At 41.4% G+C, this 21201-nt stretch overlaps 1 protein-coding gene across 6 annotated transcripts in view; it reads left to right on the top strand.

The window, feature by feature from the left end:
• The window catches only part of KDM3B (lysine demethylase 3B), a 71981-nt gene that overhangs the window by 47557 nt on the left and 3223 nt on the right, over positions 1–21201 (top strand). For 2 of the 6 annotated variants that reach the window (XM_042449860.1, XM_042449854.1), the window contains 12 exons: positions 171–323; positions 2710–2847; positions 4658–4785; positions 5536–5818; positions 6830–7086; positions 14011–14277; positions 14939–15110; positions 16612–16702; positions 16831–16961; positions 18351–18470; positions 19399–19538; positions 20447–20623. In XM_042449860.1, coding sequence (XP_042305794.1) covers positions 171–323; positions 2710–2847; positions 4658–4785; positions 5536–5818; positions 6830–7086; positions 14011–14277; positions 14939–15110; positions 16612–16702; positions 16831–16961; positions 18351–18470; positions 19399–19538; positions 20447–20623 — 2057 coding nt within the window. The remainder of the gene's footprint in view (positions 1–170; positions 324–2709; positions 2848–4657; positions 4786–5535; positions 5819–6829; positions 7087–14010; positions 14278–14938; positions 15111–16611; positions 16703–16830; positions 16962–18350; positions 18471–19398; positions 19539–20446; positions 20624–21201) is intronic. The other 4 variants (XM_042449855.1, XM_042449859.1, XM_042449858.1 and 1 more) reach the window with 4 other exon arrangements.

Here is a 21201-nt window from a genome sequence, read left to right as displayed (position 1 = left end):
AGTCCCACCCCCCTTGAATTTCTCAAATGTTTCTGCTAGTGTCAACATCCTTTCCCCCAGAAAAAAAGTTACATGGCATGTTTCAGTGTGTACTTACTTTGGATATATCTGACAATGCTCCTGGGTCTTTTTAAAATTGCTGAACTGAGTTCCCATCCCCCTTGTTGCAGAGAAAGTGGCCTGGAAGAGAGCTGTACGTGGTGTGAGGGAGATGTGTGATGTATGTGAAACAACACTCTTCAATATTCATTGGGTATGTCGCAAATGTGGCTTTGGAGTATGTCTGGATTGTTACCGTCTCAGGAAAAGCCGTCCACGCAGTGGTGAGTATTTTGTATTTATTGTAAAATAATCATCATCATCATCATTTATTTATTTATATTTTCCCGCCTCTCCCTCAATGTAACTCTGAGATAGTTATGTGGCTTTTAAGGACATATCTCATGGGAAAGTGAATTCAGGGATAGGAAAAACATATGTAGATTGCTGGTCAGCTATTACATTGATTTAGATATCATTCAGCAAATGGGTTGCATTTCTTCAGAAATTGCATATTTGAGCTTCCTAGTTAAACCAGTTGTTCTACAAGCAAACAAACAGAAATATTTCTCACTTCTAAGTTGAATGTTGGATTGCTATGTGATGATCGTGCAGTGGATGAGCTTAGGGCTATGTCACCTACTGTATAATTGGCTGCATAACTGTGGGATCATAACTATACTGGTATATAGGTACACTCTAATGAACATATGTGTTCATCTATTTATAGTAAATTAGCAAGAGTTCATGATTTTCATTTGCTCAGTATCAACAACATCCTCCCTCTAAATAAGAGTAGGAGTAGTAATAGTAATAATAACAATGGTAATATTTATATTTCTCCGCCGCTCCTCCCCCCCCCCCCCCCCCGGTAATATCATGGTAGCATACAGTAAAATTGGTTTTATCAATTTAAAAAGTTAAAATAATACACAAAACAAATGTAACCCATCTGAGTACTTAAGTCAGTTCAAAACCTTTTCAGATAACTGCAGATATGTGCAGATTTGGACAGATTCAGTCAAGTCCCAAAAACACATGTGGTTTTCCCCCCCTTGTTGCTGGGGTTACACCAGCATTGGCAGTAATCAAACCTCTAATAGGAAATTATTCCACAACTGGGATATCACAGCAGAGAAGGCTTTCTCCCATTTCTTCTCACAGTGTATTATCCTTCTGGTGGGCCACAGAAGAGGGCCTCTCTTGACCTCAGCCCTTGAGCAGGCATATTTAGGAAGAGGTGCTCTCTAAAGTAACAAAAGTCCTAAGCCATTTATGGCTTTGCACATCATCGCCGGAGGAATTATTGACAGGTCCTATTAAGATTGGTGTCAATGGTTTCTGTGCATTTTGCAGCTTTCATGTTATCTTCAAGGAAAGCCCAGGGTAGAATATTGGAACAGTCTGATTAGGAACTCACTAGCACATACATTACCGTGGCTAGATTATTCCTGTGAAGAAATGGCTAAAACTGTCACCAAGAGTCCACCTGCGCCCCCATGACAGAATTGGAGCTGGCAGTACACCAAAGCTTTGTACTTGTTTTGGGAGGAGTGCAGTGCAACCCAGGGCAATTAAGATCTAAGAAGCACAAAGGAATCATTTTATTAAGATTCAGCTTCAGTTTATTGGCCCATATCTAGTGAATTAGGCTACTGAAATTCAAGAAAGGTGGAAGTGTGGGGGAACCAGGAGTTGATTTGTGTTTCCCTGAACTGTGGACTCATGTCTTGTGCAGAAAAATTCCTGGGCAGAACATGTGCTCAGAGGTAATTTGTAACATAGGGGCTTGACATAGTGGCTCACTAATTTGTAACATAGAGGCTCGACAGACCGGCGTTATACAGCTGGCGTGGGGATGTGGCAACCGCACGCCAGCTGCTCCAATTCTGCCCCCACACCACTCACCTGACCAGATGGTGGGTGGCATCATGCTGCATCTTCAGTGCAGCGCTTACATGTGCTGTGTTGAAAACATGGTGGAAAGCCACAGCTAGGGCACTCTTTCTGTGGCCCAAAAAGGAGGCGTTCTTTGCGGCTTCTTTTTGGCACTGTGCATAGGGCAGATCAGAGCCGCGGTGTGTGGTTGCTGTGATCCTGATCCAGCGAGGAAAGGGTGGGCACGGAGCCGTTCCTTACGGGCTGTCTATTGAGTCCCATAGTTCAACTCCCTGAACTATTATTTCACATTTGACATTGACTGATGAACCACAAAATTGGTCCCATAATCCTGAAATATTTATCCTGAGTTTATTGGCTACTGTTATTGTTTGAGAGAAGAGATGCAGCAAGTTAGGAGATTTAATTAATTCACTAATACTTCATTCATGCATTTCCTCACCACACCACTGGGAACTTTGATTCTAGTACAGTGGAACCTCGCCATACGCGGGGGATCCGTTCTGGATTCCGCCGCATATGGCGATTTCCGCCTATGCTCGAGCCCCATTGTAAACAATGGGGCTCGTGCACGGCGGCGCGGAGGTGCGTGGGGCACAATGGGCACGCGCGCCCATTCAACTGAATGGAACGCACCGCCCCGCACGCGCCCAGCGGCTTGAGCGCGTACGCTCAAAGCCACTTATAAAAAGTCCGCGTATGCGGAAGCCCCACTGTATAATGAATCTAGCTAGCTTAAATTGTTTATTAACCTCTCAATCTCTCATACAGCTAAAAACTCTGATTGTCTTTCTGGTTCAGAAGCAGAGGATATCGGTGATGAAGAAGTATTTGCGTGGCTGAAATGTGCAAAGGGACAGTCGCATGAACCAGAGAATCTCATGCCTACACAGATCATCCCTGGCACAGGTAATAATTCACTAATTACTATCTGCATTTTCTGTAGGTCTGGACAAAGATATTTTTTCTGCCTCATGCAAAGCAGCAACTATCTCCTTGCCAGAAAGTGTTGTTGCATGATACCCCAAGCATGATGGCGAACCTATGGCACATGTGTCCTCTCTGGCATGCAAAACCATTTCTGAGAGATGGGAAGGCAGGGGGAGAGGACCCTCCCATGCCTTTAGTTGTCTCTGAGGAGGCAGCTGAAGGCCCAGGAGGGCAGTGGGAAAGAGGAGGAACAGTCACGCACCTGTTCCTCCTCTTCCCCCTGCCCTCCCAGGCCTCTAGCTGTCTCCTCAGTCCTTCTCCCGGAAGGTAGAAATCTCCCCCCAAATGTCCTGGCCCCCCTGGTAGTCCCATTCCCTGGCACTGGGTAGCACTGGGTGTGGGCACACCTTTGAGTTTGGGCACTCACTCTCTAAAAGGTTTGCCATCACTGGCCTAGTTATTTTGCTACAGAGTAAAAAACCCCACAAGCCCCTTTCTCCTTTCCTGGCAGTAAAAATATGGTACTGACAAATTAGTTAGCTAAACATTTTGTGCCTAAACATTTCATGAATACCCCAAATCTGTTGCCTGAAATGGTCTCCTTTGCCTAATAGTAGGGCCAGTCTGTCAATTTGTCATCTCTTTATCCTGTTCTAAATAGATTATGACACATAAATGTACTGGCAGTTGCAGAATCCACATCACTTCTCAAAGGGATAGGGAACCATCTTGGGTCTCATACCAGGAGAATGGTGGCGAATGAATGAATAATACTTTCATGTGGATTTCCAATCACCAGTAGCTTCACAGCAAAAACAAAATGCCATGTTTCCTCCTAATTTAGACTTCTAAAATCAAGAATGCTTGGACGATAAGGAGTCTTTTTATGTGTGAAAGGATTTATCTGCATGCTCCAGTTCTGGTATTGAAAATAAATGTCTGTGCTGAGCATGTGCCCTGTAGCATCTTTTTCTAGCAATATATGTCTGTTATTCTTGTCTGCCGTGTTGCACCTGGCTCTGATTGATACATCTGGAAATTTTATATTGTTTTTTAATACATTATATCAATATAATAATTTCAATTGCATTTAAAAATTATATTGGTGGGGGGGGGGGCTATGTGGCCATGTTCTAGAAGGGTTTTCTTCCTGACGTTTCACAAGCTTCTGTGGCTGGCATCTTCAGCGTCTATGAAGATACCAGGCACAGATGCTGGCGAAACGTCAGGAAGAAAACTTCTAGAACATGACCACATAGCCTGAAAACCCCACAAAAAAACTATGGATGCTGGCCATGAAAGCCTTCGACTCCACATTAAAATTATATTGTTTTTATCTTACAGTTGACCTGCCTTGGGTCCTAGTCCAGGAGAAAGACAACATATAAATAAATGAAATATAATACAAAAAAATTCTAGTGGAAAAAGAAAGAGCTCACAAACTTACATCAGCCATCCCAGCCTTACAGTTATCTTTATTAGGTCTCTTGAGGCAAATGCTGAGAGAGTCTTTTAGTAATATTACAGCTAAGGAAAAGATATTGATTCAAGCAGAGAAAGCCTTCCTGTCTAATCTAAAAGCCAGGAACATGCAAGCATGTCATTAACAGTGCCCCTCCAGAAGATGTTGGACTGCATCAGTCCCCCAACATAGCCAGTAGTCAGGAATGCTGGCAGTTGTGTTTCAGCTTGGTCAAAACCCTGTGCCGTTTCTGCTGTAAGAAGTCTTACATTGTAAGCTTTTTAGATTTTGTCACATGGTTTCATTCCACAATTTCTAATTTTTCAGCGCTATATAATATTGGAGATATGGTTCATGCTGCACGTGGTAAATGGGGAATCAAAGCTAACTGTCCATGTATTAACCGGCAGAACAAATCTGTATTGCGACCTGCAGTTACCAATGGAATTTCACAGGTATGTGAAATTTTAATCTGACCACCTGGTTCTGTATTCCTAATAGAATTTGTGCATTTTGAGCATCCTGACTAAAATTAATAGAGCTTAAACACTTAACTTTGACCATTCTGACTATTGTCTAAAAAATAGTTATGATTGAGCATTATGTGTTTTGGAATAATTGATTGTAGTGGTTTAATTGCTTTTAACAATTACAACATATTACTAGAAAGGCAAGATGTAAATATATTGCCTTTACTAATTGGATAATAAAGATGCTACGCAATTTATTTGTTTTCCTGCCTTTCCCCCTGTCCTTAGTCGTATTAAATAACGATAGTGGCCTAAATCTAGCAGCCTTCCGTCTCACCTGCATCCCTTGGAGCTGCCAGTCAACTGGCTCCTGAAAATTTCCCTCAGTTCCTTCTACCGGTCGAATTGCAGCACTGGGTCCTGTCACTGGTTGGTAAGAAATCTAACTAAACCGTCAAAGTTATTTTTAAGATCTTTGTAAATATAATGAAATAAGATTATGTTTGCCAAATAGCTGAAGATAATCATGGTCACAACCACTATTCATATTATCATACTGTAAGCACTTTTTCAAAGTCAGTTCATTTAAAAAAAAGTCAGCTAGGATGGAAGACCACTAGATTTAGGCCACTATCTTTATTTAATATGACGAAGAAACATGTGTGGCCAAAGACACCTGACACCATATTTCAAATGACAATTTCTGACGATTTTGTTTGTGATCCTTGCTTTTAGCAGTTGCCCAGTATGAAACCTGGTGTCTCAACTTCTGGAAATGAAAGCACATTTTCTAGTGGCACAGGGACAACAGAAGGTGGGGAGTTGGACACCAATGTTGTTCCTAAGTCTGAAGTTACAGAAGGTATAGCTGAGGACTCTATAAAGACAGAGGTTCCAGCAACCAGCAACAGTGGGGAAACAAAACCGAGTAAGTCACTGTGTCCTGAAACAAGTCCCTCATCAGCATTGCACTGGCTTGCAGATTTAGCAACCCAGAAGGCAAAAGAGGAAACTAAAGGTAAGCAATTGAGAGCTGATATTTAACTAGAGGCCTGGCTATCACTCTGTCAAGAGGGGGATAAAGAAGGCTGTTGGAAGGCAGACTTTGAACCAAAGGAGCTTTTTTGAATGCTAGCGCATTGGCTTAGTGTACTTTATGTTCATAAGCTACATAGAGACTTTGCAGACCTAGGAGAACTAACAGGGTCACCATAGGTAATGATGCAGGCTAAAAAGCAGCTAAACTAATACAAGGTTAGGCAGCGGGGTTTTTATGTTGAGGGTCTCATCCCTTTGACAGTGACCTGTGAAGGACAAAATGCCAACAGTGGAAAGGACTGAAGCCAACTCTACAGGGCCATGGCCAAAAGTACTTGAGTCTACCCTTACCCATCTCTGTCTTTCTGTATTCCTCCAATTTTCCCTCCCCATCCAGGAAGGACATATTATCCTTGCGGTGGACTTTTGGGATGAGATTGAGAGCCAATCCAAAACTTTTGCCCCACTTGAGTTTTTCCCACTCAGTTAGTGGGAAGAGTCCAGGCACTAAGTCAACTGTGGGAAACTCAACCCAGTTGGAAAGGTGCAGAGTACTGGGACTGAATCAGAAAACTTTTCACTCAAGTGAAATACATTCCTAAAAATCAGCTTAGGAGGAACTCCTAGATGGTTCAACTTGCCTTTAACTAAAGTTCATTGCTGAAATTTGTACCTTTTTTATTTTGCAGTTTTCAAATTATCCTAACCAAATTTATGTTCTAACTAGTTTGAACTAATACAGTACTATGTTTTTGAAAGCTACATGTAACACTAGCTTTTTGACATATAGATTGCTTTGCTCCGCCCCCATATTTGATTGATTTTTCTGATTACAAGAGTGGATTGTGCCCATTGGACCACTTCTAAATTTTGCAGCAATGATTTTGTTAAATATTTTATAGTCATGAGGGATATTGTTATAATTTCAGTTTTAAAAAGTATTTCCATTAGCATTTTTCCCAAATCCTTTTGTTTTTGTCCTGTTTTACAGAAGCAGGTTCTCTAAGGTCAGTGCTCAATAAAGAATCCCAGTCACCATTTGGAGTGGAGTCATTCAACTCTAGTGCTAAGGCATCCCCTTTAACCCCAAAGCTTTTTAATAGTCTTTTGTTGGGGCCAATTGCTACAAGCAACAAGACAGAAGGTTCCAGTCTTCGTGATTTGCTTAACTCTGGCCCAGGAAAGCTGCCCCAGGCCTCACTTGAAACAGGAATCCCTTTTCCTCCTGTCTTTTCTGGAGCTTCCACTGTAAGTAATATTTTTTTCTTTTATTTGAATAGATACTTGAATATTTCTCTTTTGAAAAAAAACGTCTGGATCAAGTGAAAGAAATGAAATGGCATTATCAGTGTATTTTTGGTAGCAAAAGCTAGGATTTTGTGTTAATTAGACATCATAGTTAGACACTTTGAAATATTCACATCACATTACAGTGGTACCTCGGGATACGAAATACCCAGGTTACGAAATTTTCGGGATACGAAAAAATCCCATAGGGAATTATTGTTTCGGGTTACGAATGTTTTTTCGGGTTACGAAAAAACTTTTGGTGCTTTTTTCGGCTTTTTCGCACGGAATCGCGGCTTTTCCCCATTAGCGCCTATGGCAATTCGGCTTACGAAGGCTTTTCGGGTTACGAAAGCGGCCGCGGAACGAATTAATTTCGTAACCCGAGGCACCACTGTACTTGTCTCGTATTCCTCTCCAGAAAGTCAGGTTGATCTTAAAATCATTGTGGCCTGTATTCTTAGAAGAGTGCTGTAAGAGGATAGAATAATCTGGTAGAGGAATCTTGTACAAGCTTAGTACATGTAATTTTCAATATAAGCCCAATTTAGTATCTTCAGTTCCAATAGATTAAATACTAAAATAAGAAAAACTTTCTCCATCATCTGTGTATAATTTCTAGGATAAGAAAAAGAAGCATAATTCCTAGTTTTTTTGTGGATTTATTGGGCTATGTGGCCGTGTTCTAGAAAAGTTTTCTCTGATGTTTCACCAGCATCTGTGGCTGGCGTCTTCAGAGAATGCTGGCATGGAAATGAGTGAAATATATTTCTTCTTCGTGGTCTCTGCAAATCATACAAATGGGTTGTACTGCACCTGCACAGTGCTGCTCAGAAACTTCTGGAATCACTGGGCAAAGTCTCTGCCTTCCCGCTTTTCCCCCGGTTCCTTCTTTCTGCCACGTTGGCTGCTTTAGGAACTTCGCTACTGGAATCCACTTGTTGTTCTCTGGAAATTTTCTACCTCAGCTTGCTTGACCATTCTTATTCTGACCAAGTCCTCCAAAAAGGGCAAGACTAAGCACAAGCTCCAAGAAGGATTTGGCCCATGGCAAGGATTTGAGCTCCCAAAGGGAATCAAGCTCTAAATCCTCCTCCAAAAAGACGTCTGTGGATGCAGGAGAAGGCTCTCCTCATGACTTTTCCCATTCCAAGAAGTCGAGAACCATGACTCCTGAAGGTGCCCGGTCAGTTTCCAAAGACCAAGCCACTTCTTCGGTACCCAGGCGGGTCTCATTAGTACCGGTCGAACCCAAACAACACAGCTCTCTCCATGCTTGTCGGACACTGGCCTCAGCTTCGGTCTCCTCTCCCCCTGCTACTCTGGCCTTTCACCAGATCTCTGATGACTATGGCGACACTTCTGTCTTACCTATCCTGTCGCCCTACAGAGACTCATCTCGGAGTCAGCGGTTTCCCACCCCTGTTCCTCAGGTTCAACTTCACCAGGCAGAGGTTCACCAACCCCCCTCCCCCATTTTCTTCAATAGGAAGAATCCGACTACTTTATGATAGCAAGACAGGCAGGTACTGTATGTCTGTAGGTCATGAGACCATCCGTCATCGCTTTGGCCAGAAATCCTCTGTGGCACCAGCAGCCTCGATACCCTTTGCATCCTCGGTACCAATGTCGCATCCCACCGCAGTTGTCTCTAACCAGACTCTACCCTCAACTTCTCAAGTAGTGGTTGCTGGCAACATCTTAAGAGTCGAACCGTGAAATGTCCCAACATGGGGAGTCTCGTGCTTCTTACACTGAATCAGGCTCCTGGATGAGAGTGTCCAGCACTCCCCCCAGGAGCTTTTCCAACCAGGTGCCTTGTCTTCCACCAATGTCTGTTCCTTCGTGGAATATGTCAAAGATGGGCAGCACTCTTGAGCTGCAGGTCACCCACATGGATGATGAAGCCGCCGACCCAGTCGAGAGACGACTCCACAGAAAGGTTCCAACGCCAACTTCGATACCTCTGTTACCATCGTTGGAGAGAATAGCCAAACGCTCCTGGATGGAACACACCTGCATCTGTGATGCTTACGACCAGGAAGATTGAATCCTTGTATAGGATCACTCCATCCCAATCCTCTTGGCTGTTTGCTCACCCTAAACAGAACTCTGCAATTGTCGAAGAGTCCCAGCAGTCCTTTACACCAAAGATATCCATGTTGTCTACTGACCAAGAGGCTAAGAAGGCCGATGGCCTTGCAAAAAAGGCCTATGCCTCTTCTGTGTTAGGACTCAAAGTGGCCAACTACAATGCCTGCATGGGGGCGTACCTGCAGCATCTGATGGAAAAGATCTCCCCTATTATTCCTAATGTCCCGGATGACAGGCAGGCTGTACTTGCGGAGGTCACAGACGAGGCACACTCTATTGGGGGCTGGTTAATAACCTCAGCCCGACACTCCACTGACTGTGCAGCTAAATCTAAGGTGGCTGCCATTGCTTTGAGGAGACACTTGTGGCTTCGTTCTTTAGATCTGAACCTGAACGCGAAGGCCACCATTGAAGATATTCCATTCAATGACCAGGCGCCTCAATTTCAAGTACTGCATGAAGGCAGCCACAAAGAAGCATGGTATGTCCACGCCGTCTCAGCCCACCTTTCAAAAGCGGTTTGGAGGTCAGCGACAGTGGTATGGTCAGGGCCAACAGCCCTTTCAACAAGACCGCCAGTACCACCAACAGGAGCACCAGAGGCAACGCTACCCGTCCCAGTCCTCTTCTGGCTGCTGCCAGCCCCCTGCTTGATACTGAAAGAACTATCGTAAACAAGATACCGACCAGGGCAAGAAGAGATCCTGAAGGGTCGCTGTGTGCTCCGTTGACGCCACCAGGTCCTTTTCCCTCAACATTTTAAGGGCCTTCTCTACCACCTGGGCCACTGTGACTTCCGACTCTTGGGTCTTTGACATCGTCTGTGGGAGTTATGCCCTCGGGTTCGAAGAGCTCCCTCCAATTGGAACTGTTGTTTCCACTCCCCCCTCAGACACCCTTCTCAATGAAGTACGCACTCTTTTAGCAAAGGGCGCAATTTCACCTGTGGACCCTTCACAAGCCCCCAGAGGTTTCTTCTCTAGATACTTTACGGTTCCCAAGACCGATGATAGTCTTAGACTCATCTGAGACCTGCGACTTTTAAATGCCTATTTGGTCTACCGTCGATTTCGCATGGTAACTCTCGCCTCTATTCTGCCCTTATTGTACCAGGGCCTGTGGTTCACGACGATCGACTTGAAGGATGCGTACTTCCATGTGGCGATTTGAGAGAGTCATCGGAGGTTCCTGTCCTTTGCCGTCGTCCTTCCCTTCAGCCTCTCCACGGCTCCATGGGTTTTCACCAAGTGCATGGCTCCAGTGGTAGCTTATCTTTATCAACGAGGGTCCAGAGTCTTTCCGTACCTAGACGACTGGCTCCTCGCTGCCCCCTCCAAGGATTAATTACGAAGAGATGTCGACTTCACGCTATTACTCCTCTCATCCCTCAGGCTCGTCGTGAACTTAGAAAAGTCACATCTTACCCCAGTCAGGCGGATCAAGTTCATCAGCACCGTCCTCAACTCCAAAGACTACGTCACCTCTCTGCCTCCGGACTGCTTCCAAGCTCTCTGCGCCGCTGTCTGGACTTGCCTCGCTCACAGATGGGTGAGGGCCAGTGATGTTCATGTAGCCCTGGGACACATGGCTTCCACAACGTTTGTGACCCTGTGGGCGAGGCTTCAACCCCTCCAGTTGTGGTTTCTGTCAGTCTTTGATACAATGACAGACACCTCCCCCATCCAAGTGGATCACGGTTCAAAGGCCAGTTTCTGCTCACTCAGCCGGTGGCTCAACTCCCAGAACTTTTGCGTTGGCATGCTTTTTTCGCCTCCTCAGCCTCAGGTCACTTTGATGACAGACGTATCCATGGAAGGTTGGGGAGCCCACACTTCAGGCCTTGACAGTGACACCTTGACCAATGCCTTTGTGCTTGTTTACAAACTGTTGGCAGTGTATGTTTTAATTGCCAGAACTGGCATGGTTTACACAAAACTGACATGGTTTACACATGTGCCTTATGACTTGAATGTGTTTTTGAAAATGTAATCCAATTGTTGTTGGTGATTTTAAAGTACTATTTATTGAGGTATTAAATGCAACAAACACAGCTTTTGGTTCAGAGGTCTTTATTGTGTTGTTTCGATAAACATGACTTTACTTGAACCTACCTTTGGTGTCATGACACTCCCTCCACACTGACCTAAGTTTGTCAGTCTAACCCATTTATATGATTCGTAGAGACAACGAAGAAGGACAGGTTACTCACCTGTAATGGTATTTCTTCGAGTGGTCATCTGCGAATACATACAAATCCTTCCTATCCTCCCTTCAGTGTCCTGCTCAACATTGACTCACTCCTATGTCGTTTACGTGGCATAAAATTTCGGAACTGGGGAAAGAGTGGGAAGGCAGGGGACTTATATGGGATGGGTGGACCTACCACCAAAAAATTTCAAAGTTAACTTTGCCCAGTGATTCCAGAAGTTTCTGAGCAGCATTGTGCAGGCACAGTACAACCCATTTGTATGTATTCACAGATGACCACTCAAAGAAATACTATTATAGCTGAGTAACCTGTCCATATACACTGTGTGACCTTTGGTTGGAAGGAAGTGATTTACATGTTAATCTGTGTGTTGGTCTGTGTTGAATGGCAAGGTCTCAGGGTGTCTATTAGTGATCCATTGTCTGCTGGGAAATATAATTCCTTTTCTGCAAGTAAGAATAGCTAGTTCCTGTATTACTATGGGCATGTTAACAAAGTGGCGATCAATTGCTTCATTATTATAAGGATTCCAGGTTGTTCTCTTCTTCCTTCAGATGCGGAGGGTATTTCTTACTTGGGTTCCAGAACCATCCTATGTGAGAGAGCAGCCTTTCCCAACCTGATGCCCCCCAGAATTATTGGGCAACTACTAGGGATGGTGGGTGCTGTCCCCTAGAAAGCAGCAGCCTACAGAAGGCTGCCTAGGGTAGTATGGAATCCAGAAGATTTTCAGCATCCAGGACCCCTTCACCCCACCCAGAGAATGCCAGATAGGACTGAGAGTGTTCATTGCTGTTATTAGGAAAATGCTTTGTATATCTTTGAAAAGAGGTATACTCTTCTACTGATCTTTCCGTCTGGAAAGTTGAATGAGGAAAAACATTGGGTACTACAGTTGCCTGAAAATGGTTTTCTGCATTGTACTTCAGCTGCCAAAGAGATGGAGGAATAAGTTTTCACTATCCCTTCTAGAGTGGAGCTGGCTGTAAAGTGAAGGAGCATGCTGAAAATGTAGACATTTGTGTCTGACAGGGATTTGGAAGTCCAGCCATCTAATAGAAAGAAAGTAGCTCTCCCTATCTTCAGCTCAGCATCTGCCCACTGTTACCAACATAAATAATCCCAGTTCTTCCTTGAAGACCTGCCTGAGTCCAAACCTGAATACCTTCTCTTGACATCCAGCCCAGATAAGAAAGGTTTTTAAATATTATTAGAATACCATTTTTGTTTTGACTGCATAACAACACTCTGATTTAAGTTGGTATTGGGAACTAACAATACTAGTTTTTGTACTTATTAAAGTTCATTTTGGCACAAATGAAATTAAAAACTCCCACCTCTAGTAGTCTCCTTTAATCTAGAGTAGCCTTTTGGAATTGGTCCTGGTAATTAATAAGGAAATGGAGGGGGGTGATCATGTCATTTGATTGAAAGAGGTGATGAGGATAGAAGTTGTGCCAAATAAAGAGATTTGTTGATATACAGTAAAATAAATGCAGAGGGGAGAGTGCCATGAAAGAAAACAGTGAGAGAGAAATAAATGTCTTCTGTTGTTGCTTTTTGCTGTCATTGTGTCAGATTCAGACTACCCATGTAAGGTGCCCCTTCTGGAGAGGGAAGGCAGTTTGCTCTAATTCTGCCTTCCTAAATGCTGATAGAAAGGGATCCTCAGAAATAGCATGTGAGATGTCTGAGGGTTAGAGGGAAAAGTGGAATCAAAAGAGCTCTTTCTTCCACCACATAGATCTGTTCCATAAATCTGGGAATAAACTGTTCTATAATCACCTTTAAGGGAGTAACATAGTTTCATGACTATGGCATACAGCATCCTAAGTTGTATATTACATCTCAGACTAATAAGGTCTGAGAATTTTTTTCAAAATGTGTGTATGTATGTTACCGTATTTAACAGCTGTGTGAATGTTGTCTGTAGTAGCAGAGCATTTTTGTTGTTGTTGTTAACCACGCTCTAGTCAATCCCAACTTATGATGACCCAGTGGATGAGACATCTCCAAGATTCCCTATCCTCCACTGCTTCTGCTTAGTTCCTGTAAATTCATACATGTAACCTCCTTAATAGAGTCCACCCATCTATCATACAGTCTTCCTCTCTTTCTATATCCCTTCACTTTTCCTAGCATTATTGTCTTTTCCAGTGAGTCATGCCTTCTCATGATGTGGCTAAAGTACAATAGCCTTAACTTAATTGTCTTGGCTTCCAGAGAGATTTCTGGCTTGATCTGTTCTAGGGCTGATTTGTTTGTCTTTTTGGATGCCCATAGTATCCTCAGCACTCTTTTCCAGCACCACATTTCAAATGAATTGATTTTTTTTTTCTTATCTGCTTTCTTAACTGTCCAGCTCTCACATCCATACATGGCAATGGGGAATATACATTGAGCTTTTTTTAAGAGTTTGGTGTTACCCTTTCTTTCCATTGTGTGTGTGTTCTTAAACTCCTTGATATGTTAATTTTTCTTCCAAACGTCTAGTTGATTGGAAGGTCAGAATCTGGTAAAGAAATAATATTCTCCTAATTTATCACAAGACTTAGATTGCTTTGTGGATTGATATCTTCTAGGGGACCAAGAGCAAAGCCAGTTTGCCCAACTTCCTTGATCATATTATTGCCTCTGTTGTGGAAAATAAGAAGACATCTGATGCAGCCAAGAGAGCAAGCAATTTGGCTGACACACATAGAGAAGTGAAAGAAATGGTAATGGGATTGAATGTGCTCGATCCACACACTTCCCATTCTTGGCTCTGTGATGGAAGACTTCTATGTCTACATGACCCCAGCAACAAAAACAACTGGAAGATCTTCAGGGAATGTTGGAAACAGGGCCAGGTAAATCAAAAAGACCACCTTTTAATCTTCTTTATTTGTGACAGTGATCATGTTGATTCTAAAGCAAACTTAAGTGTTGTGTATGGTCTATGATATTGGTAAAGACCAGAACTCTGAAAAGTTCCTTTTTGTGTACAACTGAGTCCAAAAAACATTTTTTCAGTCTCAGATGAAGTTTTATTACTAACTTAATGGAAGATATAGAGTACTAGTCTGCATTTAATATAAGGACAAAACTTCACGTTGGGGGAGTTGCATTTAGTATCCTGAGATCTCAAGCATACCATTAATTTGAAACAGTAAATTTCTAGGTCTTACAGTTGGGCAAAGGCCAGATGCTGTGCTGGTGAATTCTCAGAAGTCAAGTTAAGCAGCGTTACTCAAAGCCAGGAAATCTCCATACTTTTCCCATTACTAAAAGTAACAGTGTAAATTCCATTTAAAAAGTGTATGTACAGTTTTGTTTGCATAATTTGTACGGGCTGGAAAAGCAGCTGCTCTTAATACAGAAGTTGAATGTTTTTCTGTGTAGTGTAACGTATGTTATGTTGCATTATTGAATTATATAAGGAGTAAAAGGAAGCACACTGCAATCCTGCTCTCTTCTGTTATGACTTCTGACAATTTATATTGGAATAATTCCTCATTAATCTTTCCACAGCCTGTTCTAGTTTCGGGTGTTCATAAGAAGCTGAAGCCTGAACTCTGGAAACCAGAAGCGTTTAGCCAGGAATTTGGAGATCAGGATGTAGATTTGGTCAACTGTAGGAACTGTGCCATAATCTCAGATGTTAAAGTGCGTGACTTCTGGGATGGTTTTGAAGTCATTTCTAGTAAGTGGAGTCTAAGTGCATCATGTCTTTCAAATGCACATCTATGCATTCTGTTAATATTACTTGTGAAAAGTTACTGATCTCATTGGTATGGCTGTGCCTTTAAAACAAATTGTATTTAATTGTGATGCCAAAAATAAATCATGATATCATGCATTTATAAATAACTTATTGGTCATAGATCTTGAGTACTTTTTTAAAGTCTTGCAATGAGATCCAGAGATGTAGAATTTTCCAAGTTTTGAAGCCATGGGGAAAAACTGGTTTTATCTAGCAGCAGGAAGACAAATGTTTGGGGAAAATGCTATATTACAGATTTTTCCAGATTGACAGTCATTTTATTACTCTAAAAACAAAATAAAATATATCCAATTTGGTTTGGAATAAAATTATAGTGTTTGGAATGTAAAAAACACAGTTTATTCAGACAATAATTATAAATGGAATTTACCTGTTTAAAGTTTTATTTTTTATTAAAAAAGAAGAAACAAAACACCTGAACTCTTTGGTTTTACAATTTTGTGAAACAAGAAAAAGAAACCATCAGCATTAGTAAAACAAAGAAAACTATTTTGTCTCTTCTAGTCTTCCGTAATGTCAAGCAGACATAAAACACTAATTTCATAAAAACTAAGAAAGGGAAACCAAGATCAGAAATTATAAATATATGAATCTGTACAAGTCTTAAATGAAAGTCTTCCTTTTACATTGCCTTCAGAGATAATTTTGGGAGAGTACCTATATTAACATCTTTCCTAAAACATTTTATTGTTCTAAAAGAAAATAATCCTTTTTTTTTACAGTTTTTCCAGGCAAAAAGGCATTTGCAGAAAATTGAAGAATCTCCCCCCCCCCCAATTTTTCAGGATGTTATATATCTAGTGAGAGCCATCCTTGGCCTTCCTCACTGCTTTCCATTAACTCCCTACTTCACAATTTAGTTGCTGAGACAGCAAATACTTAGTTGAGCAAAACAGTAGTAATGGTTGAATTCCTTAGAACTGTTGAGTCTTATTTTGGCTACCCTTTCATTGGTAAGTTCCTACATAAATTTATCCATAGTTGGACACTGTTATACTAAAACTGAACGATAAGGAGGTTGTTGGTTTTATTGTACTGTTGCATTTTATACTGTAAGCCGCCTTGATCTGCGGAAAGGCGGGATATAAATAAATATTTTATTTATTATTATTTTATTTTATTATTCCTCTAAATAAATATAGTCATTTTTAAACATTTCTTCAAATTCATGACCACAACTTTCTCATCTGTGCAGTATACAAATGACTGTATACTGTATTCTCAACAGACCTGTAAATTAGTTCTGTTGGCCCACACTTACCCAGATTTTTCTAGTTTTTATGTCTCACTGCCTATTACAGATTTAGGGTTTTGTACCTCTTTCCCCCGTGGAGAGATGGGACCACCTAAATTTTGGAGGAGAGGCAAAATTGTGAAAGAGCAATATATAAGCTAAATGATGTTATTTATTTTTCTACAGAGCGTCTTAGAGCAGATGATGGACAGCCTATGGTATTAAAATTAAAAGACTGGCCTCCAGGAGAAGATTTTAGAGACATGATGCCTACAAGGTAGGAAGAAAATCCTTTGTGGCACTTGGCCTGGGTTGTTTTTTGTTTTTTTAAAGTGTTCTTACAGTTGTTTTTATCTTTTCTCCTAATGCCCAAAATAATAATATTCATTTATTTATTTATTTTAGGTTTGAGGATCTAATGGAGAACCTTCCTCTCCCAGAGTATACTAAGAGAGATGGGAGACTGAATCTGGCATCTAGGTTACCAAGCTACTTTGTGCGACCTGATTTGGGTCCCAAAATGTACAATGCATATGGTATGTAGGCTAGGGATCATGTCTTATTCCTGCTCTTAATTCCTCGGACACAAACTTATGTAGAGTGAGAAGCTATATTGGAGTCAATTGTTATCTGAGGGGGTGAAGCTGATTGGCCAGAGGCCGATCCAGCCCCAGTTAGGCCAGGACCATGACAGCCAGACTGCCTGCTCCTGAAACGGGTCACTGCCGTGGTCCCAAACAGGCTGCTGACAGGAGCGGATTTTCACTGCTCTTTTTTGGGCCAGCTCTTGCTGCCTCAGTGCAGCTTCTGACCACTTTGGAGGTATGCCTCGTGGAAACATCACGCCCCTAAAGCATCCAGAAGCCGCCTTATTTGGCCTGCCTGTTTCAGGTATATGCTGCTTCTAATGGAATTTCCTTGTAGAGAAAAATGTATAGTTCATTAATGACTGAAAACATACATTGTGTAAATCACATAAAAGAAATATGTCAAATCCCATGTAATTCAAATTGAAAATCAGAGGAATTTGTGCATTAGTTTGCTTCATATTAAATTGCATCAGTGTAAGCCACTAGTGTTCTGGTAGCAGGAAAGGCTGTTTTAATTCCTCTTTCCAACAGAAAAGGCTCTCCTGAAATTCACTGTATCTTGTGTGAATAAAATCACTCACTATTGCTCTAACTTGTACTCCACTGTAGAATAAATGGTCAGCCTGTGTTTCCAAAGGAAGTGCATTGATTTTGTTTGGTTTTTGTTTGTTTGTTTGCTTGCCTGCTTGCTTATTGCCTTAGCCTTTTCTCCATTTTGGCCAGGAATTCAGTTTGACCTGTCTTAAATATATTTCTGACTACTGTAGAGGAAGGGCTGCTTCCTGCTTGTTCATTCTTGAGGAAATTCTTTGGACCTGATGATTCTGAAATTTGTGGATTGACTTCAGTTGTACCTTTTAGGTGTAACATGATTGAGCAGGCTGCCGTGGAATTGCCCCAGGATTTCTCTATTCCTGTACCAGTTAGGGTTTTGAGTAGAGCTTCATACAGAGATTGTGTTGATTGCCCTAGTTAGCTGTCTGTTGGGAGAAGGAGTAGTGGGAATGTAACTGCCTGTTGTTCTGGCTTTCTCAGTGACTTCTGATATAAATGATAATCAAATCCTTCTGGATGACATGAGTAGAATGGGAGTGAGGAGCATTGCTTGACAGCGGGTTTGTTTTTTTTAAATAAAATCATTGGGGAGATCTTACAACTTCATCTTGCCTGAATTATTTTGACATGTTTATGCTTGATGTGATAGATTATTGAATGTAACAGCATGATAGAAAGTGCCCTTACATGACTGTGGAGGGGACATGAATAATCATTCAAACAAAGTAATGGTCTCTTTGATTCAAACTGAGTAGTGGTCTCTTTGCTGCTTCCTTGTAGGACTTATAACTGCAGAAGACAGAAGAGTTGGTACCACCAATTTGCACTTGGACGTATCAGATGCTGTTAACGTTATGGTGTATGTCGGAATTCCCATTGGGGAAGGTGCTCATGATGATGGTAAGCTTTTCTCTAAGATGCCTTTTCAGAAAATAACTTGAGTCTCCCCGTAAATGTGAATGATACTTTAGATTAGACCTGGATCTTTGTCATTTTTCTTTAGATTTATTCTTTATAACTGTACACTTGAAGTAACAAAAATAATCAAAGTAAAAATAATCAGAAAAGTAATGGCCAAGATGCAAGTTGAAATATCTAGTCACAACTAAATTTACAACTGGGAAAGCTGTATCATCTTGAATTGAAATAATGCTTTGGAGATAGACAATTGTAATAAACATGTCACAAGCAGTGGAGCAAATCTAGTGTCTTTCTAAAGGAATCCTGCAAGTAAAGCTTATTTTTGTCTCTCTTTCCCCTTACAGCATCCTCTGTTTAGTCAGATTTTTGAGAACAGAGAGGCAGGGGGATTCCGCTATCAGAAGCAATTCCATAAATGGAATGACATCACTGAATCTAAGCTCTTTGACACTTACTCACAAAACCACTGCTTTGTACATATGAGCTGTATGTGCAGTAGATAGTGTGCTGTGTCAGCAAGTGGAATGCATCCCGTTATTGCTTTCTCCAGAATATTATTTAAATTGCTTGGATGACCTAGGCCACACTTTGTTGCTTTTTGCACATTATACAGTAGTCCCTCGGGTTACGAAATTAATTCGTTCCGCCGCTCCGTTCGTAACCCGAGTAATTTCGCAACCCGAAAAGGCTAGCGGCTAGCGCTGGAAAGCCGCTAGCCGCGCTTTGCGGTTTGAATTTCGCGCCGAAAAAAATTCGTAACCTGAAAAAAATATCGTAACCCGGAACAGTTTTTTCCTATCTAACTTTTTCGTATCCCGGAAATTTCGTAACGCGATCAATTCATATCCCGGGGCACCACTGTACGAAAAAACAAACAAAAACACTATGCAACTTATATGTATTTCAGAAGTGCTAAAAACCATTGATGAGGGAGATGCTGATGATGTTACAAAACAGCGGATCCATGAAGCAAAAGAAAAGCCAGGGGCATTGTGGCACATCTATGCTGCTAAGGATGCTGAGAAGATCAGAGAGCTTCTCCGGAAGGTATGGTGGTATGGTCTTTCAGCAGTGGGAGCTCTTTATGATTTGCAAGGTATCTTATATTTGCTTATAATTTTAAAAAACAAATATCACAGTAATTTCTTAACTGGAGCTGGCTACAGGGAGCATACAACTCCCTTGTTGCAACAGCTCCATTGGCTGCCAGTCTGTTTCCGGGCATAATTCAGAGTGCTGGTTTTGACCCATAAAACCTTATACGGCTTCGGTCCAGGCTATTTGAAGGACTGCATCTCCCTGTACGAGCCTCCATAGTATTGAGATCATCCAGAGAGGCCCTTATCTCTGTCCCACCACCCTCTCAGTTGTGTTTGGTGGGAACAAGAGAAAGGACCTTCTCAGTGGTTGCTCCCAAGCTTTGGAACTCCCTTCCTAGAGAGGCCAGGATGGCTCCATCCCTGCTGTTCTTCTGGCAGCAGGTAAAGACATTCTTGTGGTGGCAGGCCTTTGAAAACTGCTAAGGGCTGTTGTGCTAATTAAATTTTAAGGTTTGTATTTTGACCATATTTTAACTCATAACTGTTTTAACTTTTAAAATTGTTTTTTAAATTTTAATTTTAATGCTGTATTTTTCAAATTGTATTGGGAGAAAGGCAGGATATAAGAAATTTATTATTATTATTATTATTATTATTATTATTTTCATTGGACTAGTCTCAGAATCTTACTGAAAGAGGTGACATAAATATCCCCAGAATTTTTGTTCAGTATAGGGTATTTTTGGAGTTCTGATCATAATATTTTAGTACTGCTATCATCTAATATTTGGATTTTCTCCCATATCTGCTGTTGCCACAAAACCCTAATCTAAGGTAAAATTCTCATAATCCAATAATTTGGGATGGGAATTGTCTACTGAATAGAGTCAGAATAAATTTCTGTCTTTGCATTAGGTTGGTGAAGAACAAGGTCAAGAAAATCCTCCAGATCATGATCCAATTCATGATCAAAGCTGGTACTTGGACCAGACCCTACGTAAGCGTCTATATGAGGAGTATGGAGTTCAAGGCTGGGCAATAGTGCAGTTCCTGGGAGATGCTGTATTTATTCCTGCGGGGGCCCCTCACCAGGTAAGTGTGTAGCAAGAGCCCTAAAGAGCAGAGTAAGAACATTGTATGGAATATGTCTTGTATATAGTGTGTCAAAAAGAGTACAAAGCCATCTTGAATCCCATTTTAATGTTTGGGGAATGATTCCTCCATATTTGATTTACAAGTTAAAATGCTAAAACAAATTATAGAACAGTACTTCTTGGGCTCAAAATCCCCAACTAATATGCCTAAATTTCTGATTAACTTGTTTTTCTCCAGGTAATAAGCAGAAATAAACAAGATCTTTGCCTACAGACATGACTCTTTTTCTCATCCTTTTTAAACATACTGGAAATTTTCAGTTAACCATAGTTTCCAGTTTCACCCATACCTTGTAATCTTTATTAGCAGTTTGAGAACAAGCCAACATTATATATCACAGTTTGATGTTGTTTAAGGTCTTGATTTGATTTGAACCTGGTAACCAGAGTTTCCTGATTTGAAAACTCTTGTCAGTGAGAGGTTACAGAGTTTAATTGCTGAACACACAGAAGGGAGAATATGGGCTGCATAAGCAGGCATACCTCTGCATTGCCTCCCTCATTTTTGAACCAGTG

This window comes from Sceloporus undulatus, chromosome 2 (assembly GCF_019175285.1).
Source record: "Sceloporus undulatus isolate JIND9_A2432 ecotype Alabama chromosome 2, SceUnd_v1.1, whole genome shotgun sequence".
Lineage (NCBI taxonomy): Eukaryota > Metazoa > Chordata > Lepidosauria > Squamata > Phrynosomatidae > Sceloporus > Sceloporus undulatus.
This window is presented reverse-complemented; position numbering and strand designations above follow the sequence as displayed.